Source organism: Gavialis gangeticus, unplaced genomic scaffold (assembly GCF_001723915.1).
Source record: "Gavialis gangeticus isolate Ggan-Ray unplaced genomic scaffold, GavGan_comp1, whole genome shotgun sequence".
Classification (NCBI taxonomy): Eukaryota; Metazoa; Chordata; order Crocodylia; family Gavialidae; genus Gavialis; species Gavialis gangeticus.
Window position 1 is genome coordinate 7,387,764 of NW_017729014.1, and position 12,797 is coordinate 7,400,560.

A 12,797-nucleotide genomic window follows, 5' to 3' on the forward strand; every position below is an offset into this window, starting at 1 on the left:
GGGGGGTGGAGGGCGCTCTAATTGAAGCACTCAGAGTATCATGTGTATCAGTGTCCCCACACTTCAAAACGGCAGTGGGGGTGCTTTAACTAAAGCTTGTTGAACATCGAAGCAGCCCCAGAGCAGCCTCACTGCATGTGTATATGTGCCGTAAGAGGGCCCAAGAGCAGGAAAGAAAGTCCTTGAACATTAGACAATGTTCAGTATGCAATAAGATCTCTGTTTAATGAGCAGGGCTGCGACCTCCCCGAGATAAAGCTGAGTAAGGTCAATAAAGTAGAATAAGATGACTCTGGACGATAATAAAAAAATCCATCCATCCAGAACAAACAGCAACTCCTCAAGAGCAAAAATAATCTGAATGCAGCTCAGCAGTTCAGTCTGGAATCCACCCACCAAGACTGAAGTTTCAATTAAAGTTAAGCAATCATTATAAAGAGAAAAGAAGGAAAGAAAAATCATAAGGTTTAAGAACCCCTCCAAGACCTGAGGGCTCAGATGTTTTGTCTAACATATTATCTAATTGCTCCTAGGTGACACTCAGGGATGGGCTCTGGAGTCTATATTAAGATGGATATGATGTCAGGGGAAAGAGAAACTGACTGTTGAAAGGTTTGTAGTGTTTCTATTTTGAGCTGACTGACACATATCAGTGCAGTTACTGAAGCACCAAGACTACTCTCTACCGCAGAATAACTTAGTTTTGGAAAGCAGAAATATTTAGTAATTTGTCTGAGCCAAACAAGTCACATTTAGAACCAAACCAAAAATGTAGGGACATTCAGAATCTGAACACATTTAATATTTTGCTACATAAGCTATTATTCTCTCTCTCTTGACAGTTGCACACTTAAGTCTGCACTCATGTGCCAGCAAGGCTTTATTTTTTTGCAGCAGAAAACAGGGTCAATGGAAAAATACTCTTATTATGAAAGATCACAATCTCAGCCTAGCCAATGTCTCCTATTGTTTAGAATTCACCAAACATTTAAAGGAAGAAGACTGTTTAGGACACAGTTAGTCCAGTGTCTTCAAACACAGCCAGAGAGACAAGTCAAGGCATATTAAAGATCACAACTCCATCCATCTTGGTTTCAGGTTGAAAAAATGCCACTGGGATCATGTGGCAGAGAACAGGCAGAATCATCCAGCTAACTTTCACATGTATCGACTTTATGATGTGCTGATTCAGGCACTTCCCTTCATTAGCATTAGTGTATCCATAACAGAGGATGAATAAGAAATAAGCAAGAAGTCTGCAGCAGGATGGGGATGGCAAGTTTAAATGGAGAATCAAAACCATCAAATAACTGGCTTGACAATTATTGGCCAACTCACCACATCTACTCTCCAGAGAGGCACATCTGTACTTATTCGATTAGTTATATTCACTTAGGTTTTACTCCTCATTTTAGAGCTAAGGTGTTATATTACCCGATCACAAGTTTGGTAGAACATTGTGGCAGGTGTAATGCTAAGGCAGCTGTGTGTTAGTGCTTTGCCAGCTGTAGGTATGTTCTTAGTGCAGTAACAATGAATGGGTGACAAATCTTCTGAGGGCCAGATGGTGAGGAAGGAAAGTCATAACTTTTCAAATGAGACAGGCAACCTCTAAATGGCTTCCAAGAGGGGCTCCTCCCACATTCTCCACTCTGGGTTGTGACTGGCTGGCAGCAGATCACTTTGCACATCTTTGCTATCAATACATTTAAGTACATTACAGATCAGAGACTGAAAATGACAGGCTTCCTGGACAACCCAGAGCACACTTCTCCCTCCATCCTCCTGGCCTGATGTCAAGATTGCTATGATTTTATCGTACAGCTGGAAATTCCTGGCTGCAAATAAGCAATCAGGACCAAGGACAGAGACACCAAACAGCTACTGAGGCATCCTAGTGCAAATACCAATTTACACTAAATTTACAAGAGCACAGTGAGACCGAAAGCCTTAGTTTGCCCATGGCACCCAGCCTTATGTGAAGAGAAAAGCACACTAAACACCCCATTGGTGATACCTGATCTGCTTCCTATTTTCTTCTCACTTTCCAAATAGCACCCTCCCCACTTTCCTTCCCTGGACTTCAGGTTTCTCTTTGGCATTCTGATATAGACACTAGGGTTAGTAAAATCTCCACTACAGCTACAGATTCCAGGTAAAAATTTGGACCAGAAGTGGCTATTAGAATTCAGAGTCAATCAATTCAGACATGTAACATTTTTAAAAGGAGTCCAAGGCAGAAATACAAATGTATTTGTGGTCAGAAGCTTGCTAATAACAAAATTGCACTCATTTTTCCCCCAGGATTAAAAAAAAAAGAACCACACAAACAGTGTAGTCATTTTCCTTTTAAAATAAAGGACTGGGTTGAATTAAAATACATTACTTAAAAAAACACCTCCAGCAGGCTTTCGTCCACATTGGTAAAGGGATACTAATTAGAAAAAGTAAACTCAAGGGTAACGGCCTTCAGATCCAATGTATGATGTATGCTGGTTAAAACAACATTCTGTTTAGCTATTTCATTAGCCAAGACAGAGATTTGTGCTTTGATTAGGCAATTCAAAGCTGCGTAGTATCAGGCGTTTAAGATCACAGAATAGCAATTACATCTGCAATTCAGACCAGCCTGGTTTCATTTATGTACTGCATATGGAAAAAGAAAATCCATTTTTCCCTATTAACAGGCTTTCTGAAGTGCCTGCTGTATATAATTATTGGCATTCATTAGAAACTATTAAAACAAGAAACTTGCATATGATTAATAGAAATTTATACTCTGGTCACAGAAGTTATATAGATTCTACCAATTGTCTCCCATCAATTGTAATGCTTGACTCTAAAAAGACTTGCTTTAATCCACTAACTTTAATGAGTTTTTAAATTTAGTTCATCACCAGGCTACATCCCTCAGCCTGATATGTGCTGGCACTGCAAAAATACAGAGAAGAAATAGCAAGTAAGCAAGTTATTAAAGTGTTCTACCTGCACAGAGGAACCGATTGCTCCATGCCAACCAAGAGGCCTCATTACTGCTTAGTGCCCATGATGAAAAGACTGGGTCCTCCGTGGAGCAGTGAGGGATGGTGTGCAGGGGCTAATAATAACAGCATCAGCAGACTGGAGTGTCTCCAATTTTGGCACATGTTAATATATAAAAATTACCTTCCCATCCCTATGGGAAAGCAAAGTCTTTGTACTCCATGGCTTTTGATAAGGGCCCCTCCTGCTGTGCTGGGCCCTCTTATACAGTTGCTGTTTCTCTACACAGTTTGCTAAAGCTTCTCATCCTGGAATTTGCCCCAAAGCTGAGATAAATGCAATGGAATATTAAAAATGGGTGAAAGCTGGGGTTACCAAGGTGTAGGAGTACGAGGGGTGGGTGTAACGGCGCGTATGCTCATATGGATACAACCCACCTGTTTCTAAGCTCAGTTTAAAGACATTCATAATGGCTCAGCCTGAAGCAAGGAGGATTTGCAGACACTTAAGCACTGATCACAGCTCTGAAGCCAGCACTGGGGTGATGGCGCTTTCTCACTGCCTACAGACAACACAACAGGCAAGCACAATGCTATGGGGCAGTATGGTGCCTGGGATGCCACTTGAAGGGAGCATGTACCCTGCTTGTACCAAATCCTGGCACTGACAGATGGTAGCTACATATAGGAGGAAATGCTCCTACACAGAAAGTTGTGGAACTTCATCTCCAGACCCCTGCACATCTGGAGTTAAAGCATCCACCTGCTGCAGAAGGAGCACAGCCACTAGAGGGCATCCTGGCTACACAAGCCACTGTTGATGCACTAGCCTTGTGGGGAGGGAGGGCCATAGCCTGACCAATTCTCTCTACCTCCCTGAGGACCATAGCACCCTAGGGACTTCAAGACTCACTTAGTTCTGTTATGTTCTGTCAGGGATTAGGGGTAAGAGGGGAGGATGATCTGTGTGCTTCTGTGCAGTACTGGCTACAAGCTAATGGGTTACCTGTGCTTTCATGCAGTTTTAAAGCTCATGTTTAAGCTTAGAAATCTCCCATTTCAGCCCTGAGTCTGGTCTTTGCAGTACTCCACAATCCACAAGACATCTCCTGTCAGAGCCTGCTTTAGCATGCACGTGGTTTGTCCATCTGAGGCAACACAGGCAGGGCTAAGATGGTCAGAGCTGCTGCAGGGAAGCAGGTCCAGATTCCTGGGAAAATTGGAGAGCTCCCCATCTGGGGCATCTGTTCCTTGCTTTCTTATATTCATACAAGACTTTTATTCAGTGACTCGCAGACAACCTCTCTAATATGTGAATTTTAATCTTAAAAGATAAGCTGCTCCTGTGCATCTTTGCTTTGTTTTCCAGCTATGAGATATTTTGTGCAGCAATTTCTATCCCCACAGGAGCACCAGGCATGCTCAAATTGTGGGTAAAATATAGCTCTGTGCATATGCCACGTAACCTGTATTTTACCAGTTGCTGCAGATATTCCAGGCTTTCCTTTTTCTCCTCCCCTCCCCCTGCTCAGGGCTGTTTCAATCCACAGACCTATTCTGTTTGCCACGCTCTAGTTGAGCTGCTACCACTGTAGATCCACAGAGGAATCTACATCGGACACATGAGACAACAGGGTAGGCTTCAACCTCGGCTGTCAGCAGGCTGAAGGGAATGTAGAAAAGAGTAGTACAGGCTAAAAATATTTTCAGCCTGGCAGCTCCATGGTAAGTCTGCTGCAGGCATGAGTTGTGGCCGAACTGAGAAGTCTTTTTCCTCCACTGAATGCTAAACCACAGCATTTTAGTAGAGACTTAAATACCTTCCATCATCCCCCTCGTATCATCTCTGCCATGGATCTTGAGTAAGAGACCTTAACTGTAGGCATCAAAGTGGCCATACAAAGTGTCAGTGCTACTTCAGAGTCAGCAAGGAGTTACAAGAGGGACAGCTGGGGGCTTGGGATGGGAATGCAAAGCCACCTGACCAGGTGCTGAGGGGTGGGAAGGACAAGCCCAGCTGGAGGCAATGACAGTTTCTGTGTGACCAAAGGTTGTGCTGGTCATTGCAGTGCACTCCTCTTGGGCCACACCAGCAGCCAAGCAAGGTAGTACTGCATGTTTGCAAGGGCTGCAGTTGGTCCCCCCTAGTTACACCACAGTATAGGCCACTCAGCAAGAACCATATGAGTTGTCTGCCTAGCCTGTATTCACACAGGATTTACAGATGCTGCATTGCAAGAAAAAAATGGGGCTGCAGTGTTTTCCTCTCTCACTTTACTCTGAAGTTGGACACCTGCACAATCAGTTCTCTCATTACTAGAAATTCACCCACCTGTGCAGCACTTTTCATTCTAGGATCCCAATGCTCTTACACCCAATTGAAAGTCTGTTTCAAAGGCTGATGGTTTGAGCCAGCCCTCTGTACTACAGTGATTTTCACCCACTGGGAGGTGAAGAAACTTGCCTAAACGTCCTGATGTAACTGGCCAGAGAATGCAGAACCCAGAAGACTGGCCAGTGCACTAGAAACACTGGATTAGAATGATTGGCATTGCCAGGACATAAATAGTTAATGGAAGTTGATTTTTGCATCTTGGTGGAATCCAAGCCAAAGCATAAAGAGGCACTTGGAGAGGGTCTCATTACAACATGGTGACCATGCTAAATAACAAAGTATTCTGATACTCAATTTCACTTGGCTGCATACCTGAAACATTCTCTACTCAACAAATTATATATCGGAAAAAACAGCAAAACAGTTTAACATTTTGGCAATGCCTCAAAGACTGCTTACTTTTCTATTTGTCTTCTAGTTATGGAGCAATAGAAGAGATGATATATCAAGACAGATTCATTCCAGCCCTACTTTATCAAGACAGGAGGAAAAAATGAGTAAGGCAGGCCAGAAGAGCTTTAAGAGGACCTTAAGGGAAATCTTTAACCAGTAAATCTTATGCTGCTTGCAATCTGAACAGGACTTAGGTAAGCAAATTATATCAGAAAAGATGGACCAGTATTTGAGAAATGTAGCTTCATGTTCTTGCCCTGCACAGACTGTCTCTATGAACTCAGACAAATCTCTTAACCTCAGTTATTTGTACAGTTTTTCTAATTCACCAAAATGTTGCAAGTAAAAGATACTCAAGTACTACAGTAACAGAAAACTTTCTTTAAGTATTTAACAACTGATTTAGACTGGGATTTCATTAGAGCCCAAAGTCCCACCAAGAGCTGAGCACTTAATTCCATTTGGTTCTTTTGAAATCCCAGCCTTCATAGGCACATGGTATAAATGCCATAAGCCAGAACAGATAGGAAAATCTGTCTGTTGATATGACATTCCAACACAAGCACAGATTGCAGTGGATACAATCTGGGAATTCAGACAGGTGTTGTAGATCAACAGGTACAAGGACTTTTCTGCAACTATTTTATGGCAAATGAATGTATTTTGGTCCGCAAAAAATAATTCAAATCAGACCTCTCTGCAGAGAACTGTACCACCTGGATGTAAGCAGTCATTGTTATGATGTTCCTATATCAATGGGAGATTCAGCTTATGCAGTTCTACATTATGAGTCTTCAGGAGGTGGATACTTGGCTGAATTCAGTGAAGCTATGGCAAATTACACCATGTAGGAATTGGCCCCAGGAAAGCCTGGGATTCTCCCTTCTCCATCCCCCCAAATATTATTTGATTGTGGAGGTTTGGGAAGAATCTTTTGCATCCTACCACACTTAAAACATACAAAACACAGATATGGAAGTAAGTGGTATTTCCTGCCAAACGATAAGCACTGTGCTATATTCAAATTTCCCAATCTCCTTTCTTCATTCTGCAGCCATCTGTTTACGCCAAAACTTTAGTTAGGTTGGAAGCTTGTTTGGTCAGTGACTGGGTTATCTGTGAACATCTTAGCACACTTATAATCTTTCTAAAGCAAATAATGAAAATCAAGCTATAGCATCTCTAATAGATTTGTTCCACATTCTATAAGACAGGTGAGGGCTAAAATGCAATGATGATGATGAGCAGAACCAATGGAGCCTAACAGTAGCATAGAGAAGCTCTCAGATGTGGGACTCCGGAGGAAGAAGAAATCACTAATGCTGTGTTTAAAAAAAGTATTTAATTTCTCTCATTCTACACTCACCATCACCCCTGGGGCTGGGGCTCACATCTAGCCTGAAATTTTTAATTACAACAACTAGCTTAATAGTCTTGCCATCACACCAAGTAGCAGCACACACATGCAGAAATCACTGCTAATCCAACAGAGAGGACTACAATTCAGCTCCTCTGAGGATTAAACCTTTTCCTTACCCTGTCTTGCATATACAAAAGGAGAGTGAGTCCCTCTAAGGATTTCTGTATTCATCACCTGGCAGGTTAAGGATACAGAGCTCAACAAAAGATTGTATAAAATTGGCAATACTTCAGTGCACAGGTATCTCGTATATCAGTGGTTCTTAACCGTTTTTGCACCAGGACCCATTTGTAAAAATCTATGGCCAGTCCTGACCTGGTGCCCCTCCCACCCCCAGGCCCCAGCCCTGCAGTGTGTAGGGTATGGGGAGCCCCAAGCAGCCCCTTGCAGGCTGGAGCTCTGCCATCCTGCAAGGGAAAAGCCAGAGTTTCCCATGTTTTTTTCCTTTAAAGGAGAATCCATTTTTAAAGTTTGTTCGCAACCCTTTCATATATGCTTGTGACCCACTTTTGGGTCACAACCCACAGATTGAGAAACACTGCCCTATATTAAACCAGCTGTGTTAAACATACATACTAGTTTGTCATTTCACCATGTCACTCCCAGCTCCCACTGCTGCATCAGAGGAAAGGATATTTTATCCCAACTCAGGCTGATATTTCAATAGAGTCAGATTCCATGCTCATAGGCCTTAACTCTTGGTGGCAACTATGAACATCTACTAGCCTGGCTAAGAGCCCAGAATCGAAGCAGAGGAGAGGTCAGGCATATTACCTGGCATTCAAAATTTACCCTCCAAAAGAAAAGCACTTAGTAGAGCACCATGCATAGCAACCATGATTACTCAGCCAAAGTTTGACGGGAGGATTAAGACATTGTATTTAGGAACACCCAGAGCTGGTTTTGACAGGAGAAAATGCCAAAAGAGATCTCTGGAGTGGAGAGGGCAGAATGTCTCAATGACAGACAAGAAGTTCCAGATCAAGCTAAAAGGTATTGGTAAAAGAGGAAAAGTGAGGCCATCACCACACACACCCTGAGGGCCTTGGAAGCATCAAAACAGCTTGAGCCCAGTGTCACCTGCAAGCCACCTCATCCTACTTATTAACAGCACTTTGCTGGGCCATTAAGAAACTACACCAAGTAGGGATTTAGCTATAAATTGTCAATGGAACCTGATCCCTCAGCATGGATGGCTTTTATAGCATTAGAACTAATGCAGGTGCTACTTCAGAAGCTGCTTCTCCATTAGCTCTTAGAGTCTAACTTCTGCATTTATATTTAGCCCCTGCCTCCGAGCCCAACCCTCACTCACAATCACTTCTTCCTTCTAAACTTAAAAACTTCCCAGGAACTAGCAGGGCAAGAGCTCTGGCAGCAGAAGCCATCTGAGGAGAGGAGGCAGCAGGCTTCTGGCTGAAGCACAATCCACTTTGTTACCATGGAAAAAATAGCATGCTGCCAGTGGAGGCAGAAGCATCTTGTTCCAAGCCTGGACATGATCGGGGACCATTGATTACCACAGAAGACTGGGTTCGCAACACTGTTCATCAAATTGCAACGCCCTACTGCACCAAGAGTTGCACCTTACCCCATGACTGATCCCTTTCCCTTGGAAGGAGGCATGATTCAGTGTAAGGGTGTCGGTATCAGGACCAGCGCATACCTAGGGAGGGGAACAAAGCTCACAGGGGCAGCTAGATAAGAGCCAGGAAGACAGGTCATGCTTGTCCTGTCCTTCTTTACACTATACAGCTCAGTAAGCAACTTAGTGCAGGTGATCCTTCCCCTTTTGAAGATAAGGATTTACCCAAGAAACCTTTTTATTGGAGTTTTTTCAACTTGCCAAATACAGAATGCAGCTTCTGCTGGGGAAGCAAACCAGAAGCCACTGACAAAGCATTAACACTCCTGCCTGTTGTGCTGTGTCCTAAGAGCTCTGCAGCTCACACCTCCTCACTTTAGAAATGGTTTCTTGCTTACCTTAAACATTTGCTTGACTTTTTGTCGAGGGAGGTTTACATTCAGTTTGTGCATCAGCTGGAGCACCTCATTAATACTCAAACTGCCATCTCCATTCTTATCTGCCTCATCAAAGGTTTGCTTCAACCACATTTAACTAGAGTTAAGGAAGGTAAGAGAACATCAAGAGACCTTACTGAACATTATTAAGGCTCTTTACCAAGGCTGTAAACTACACATACAAATGCACAGGCTTAACTTGAAAAACAAATACATTTAGGATCGGTGGAATGAAATTGCTTTATTCCAGGTGAGCTAGATTTGTCACTGGGATTCCTGCCAAATGAAGGAGGAGATAAAAACCCATATTTCAACTGATGTAAATGTATCTCAAGAGCTGCATGCAACCTTTCATGAATAACCCGCATCTCTTCCCACTGACATCCATTAAACATATATTATTGTTCCCATAAAGAGATGAAGTTGTCTGCAAGTCCTCCTGAGGTATCACAGACTGACAATTTGTCACAATCCTTGTTAAGCTAGTTTGTTTATGCCAGGCTCTCAAATTGCTTAACATAATATTATCTTGCTGCTCTTACTTTGGAAAGGACTTTTAATGGCCTTTTATCTCTTATCAGTATGAATAAACAGGCACAAGAAGCCCCCTGGAAAAGGGTATTATAATAACCAGATTCATGAAACCATGGTGGAGACTGTTTCCTTTGCAAAGCAAGAGGTAATAGGCATATGAACAGCAGAAGCTTTCTACATATTACACCTGAAAAAATGTCAGAGATGCAGTGGTCACCATTGCAAATATGAGTCCAGACAGCTGTTTTATATTCCAAGGACAAAGAGGAAGAAAGTCTCCCTGACAGAAAGCACCCACCTGTGCTCATTCCTGACAAATGCTCCTGGGTAGCAGTGACTGCTGCAGGCATGCTACAATAGCCTAGTATTGGACAGCAATGCAGATACAGCAATAAGCAAATAGTGATGGTTCTTTAACATCGCAGCAGAAACCATGAACTAGAGTCTCACAGCCCTGTATGGGATTTGATGCAATATTGTGTATGCAAGCAGTTTTCCCTTATGACATTAAAGCAGAGGAGGGAATATTTTGTGCTTTGTGTGTGTGAGAGAGAAAGAGAGAGAGAGTGAGTTTAAAGTGAAACACATTAAAATCCTCTTTGTGCAAGTTAATTTTGGCAGGACAAACAGAACACCCTTATTAGGTGGGAGATATCTTTAAGCAGATATCAAATCTGAGTTAAATTCCACCTATGCATAGGGCTGCAGAAGCTGAAAGTGAGGGCAGAATGTAACCTTTACTTTTCTGAAACTCCATTCATCCAAAGCCCGGCGCAGGCCACTGATCCCCTCTAAGGGCTCTGGATGCATAACATGTCAGCTCTGGAGTGCAGGACAGAAACTGGGGATGGGAAAGTCCAAATTCCAAATACACACACACTCATTTGACAAGTGTCATCTCAGAAGGCTAAAAGCCACAAGAAAACACCTATAGAAAAAACACTACAGGCAGTTAAGAGCTGAATCCATCGAAAGCCAAGTGAAAGTGGGTATCTACATTCTACTTCTGCCTTTGTAAATAACTCCTACAAAAGGCAGTTTGAGGGTGAGGAGGGAGATTAAGAGAACATATGCTCATGAAGTGGGTGAGAGGAATGGGTTGTCATGGCCAGATGAAGGAGCAGGTCCCTTTATGCTCAAGCAGAAGATAGAGTGCAACAACCAGGACTCAGACACACAGGGGCATTTGGAAACAGAGAACATGTAAGGGAAGCCACTCTGGAACGCTGAGCCTGACATCTGCCTCCAGCTATACAAGCAATTAGAGGTCCCCCAAAACTCCTCTGGGGACAATACTACCCCTGCTTGACACCCTTTCCCAAGTTCTCAAGGATATTGGTCTCTGGTTCTCTGGCGTTTTGACAGGCTGTCTTCATCACTGATCCCTGCCATCAGGTACTTGAGCCCTGTGATCCACGTGCGGGCCTCCTCCCCGCTGGATGACACCAAATCAAGCGACTCCATGTGGTCTCCATAGTAGATGCTGAAGCAGCAATTGGGGTCAAAACTGCCATCAGCATAGCGCTGAAAGATCTCCGACTGCTTCCCCTCGCACACTTCCTGGATGGAGTCGATAGAGACTAGAAGAACAAGAAAGATGGGTGGCTTGTTAGCAACCATCAGTAGAAAAACACTAACATTATCTGTGTGAACCAGACTCTACAGGGAAAGGGGTCTTTCCCTTTCTTGCTACCAGTCAGGGAAAACAAATGACCTTTTATCCACATTGCTAAATGCTACTGCTTGGCCAGAGCATTAACAAACGAGAGTGCCTTCCCTTAGAGAACAAAAGATAAAGAGTCTGCAACACAGTGAGCCCAGACACATGACCAGACTTTATGTGAGGAGAGAGCAAAGGGCACGAGGTGATCTGCATGCTTAAAAAACTGGCCTGGAGCACTGGAGTTCAGTTTGTGCCTTCCCTTTCAGCTTTCCTCCTCAATAGTCTTTTGCCAATGACTCTTTTCTTCCCTTGGCTTTCTCTTGCCTCCTGCTACAAACCAAGAAAACAGATTTGTTTCTCTACACATTATAAACAGAGCCTACACAGTGCTGCTCTGTGACAGGGCCAGAAGCACATGCAGCCAGCTAGCCAGCCTCTGCAGGCCAGCTTTCCATGGGCACATGGCAACAGAAGTGCTTTGTGAGTAAACCTGTATGGGCAGGGAGAATGCAGCTGCACATGCTTTCTCATGATCCCAGTGCTTTACCAGCAGCTCTTCCCCATCCATAGCTACTGCACCAAAGTCATGTCGTGGGGCATACTGCCCCTCCAAGCAATGCTGCAGGAGAGACCCTCCAGAGCAGGCCACCTCACGGACAGCCTTTGCTGCTCCTTGCTGCTAGCAGTGGGAGATGGAGGCCCTGATACCTTCTTCCCAAGAATATTTTCTGTTTGCCTATTATAATACCAATGCTGTTTTTACCTCTGCCCCTTTACTGCTGCATTACTCCCCAGTAAAGACACAGACAAAGCAGCAGTATCTGCTGATCCCAGGCATAAAGCCTGCTGCTTTTAGAAAACAGCCACTCAAGGAAAAGCCAATTTGTTGAACTCAAGACTATCCCCAGCTAAACCTCTTGCTCTGCAGAGACTGCTCAACTTGCATGCTAGCACAGGCTGACCCCAGTTGACCTACAAAAAGTCTGGGGAGGACCTGTCTTGGCACAGGCAAGTCTCAGTCTCCTGCCACCCTCTCCTCCCACCTAATGCCCCACCCTCAATCTGCTATATCACCCTGCTGTGTCAGGTCCTCAAGCTGAGATAAGGACCTTTACATTTCCAGTCAAGGAAGCCAAAGCAAGAGAATGAGTGGCACAGATAGTACAGCTGTGCAACGCTTTGGGTGCTGATTCGATTTGCCAGAGATTCGGCGGCTGAATCTCTGAATCGAATCAGGGAACCAATTAAAAGGACAGAATTGATTCGAAGCTCTCCAAATCGATTTGGAAAAGATTTGGAGAGCTTCGGTGATTCGGGCAGTCCCCGCTGGCTACAGCAGGGTGCTGGACCCAGACCACATACTGGTAAGTAGGGGGCAGGGGAGGCGGG

At 43.9% G+C, this 12,797-nt stretch overlaps 1 protein-coding gene across 1 annotated transcript in view; it reads right to left on the minus strand.

Annotated features, from left to right (window-relative positions):
• PLCH2 (phospholipase C eta 2) overlaps positions 1-12,797 on the minus strand; it is a 393,529-nt gene that overhangs the window by 80,011 nt on the left and 300,721 nt on the right. The window contains exons 4-5 of the mRNA XM_019511675.1: positions 11,082-11,325; positions 9,173-9,302 (exon numbers count right to left, since the gene is read on the minus strand). Coding sequence (XP_019367220.1) covers positions 9,173-9,302; positions 11,082-11,325 — 374 coding nt within the window. The remainder of the gene's footprint in view (positions 1-9,172; positions 9,303-11,081; positions 11,326-12,797) is intronic.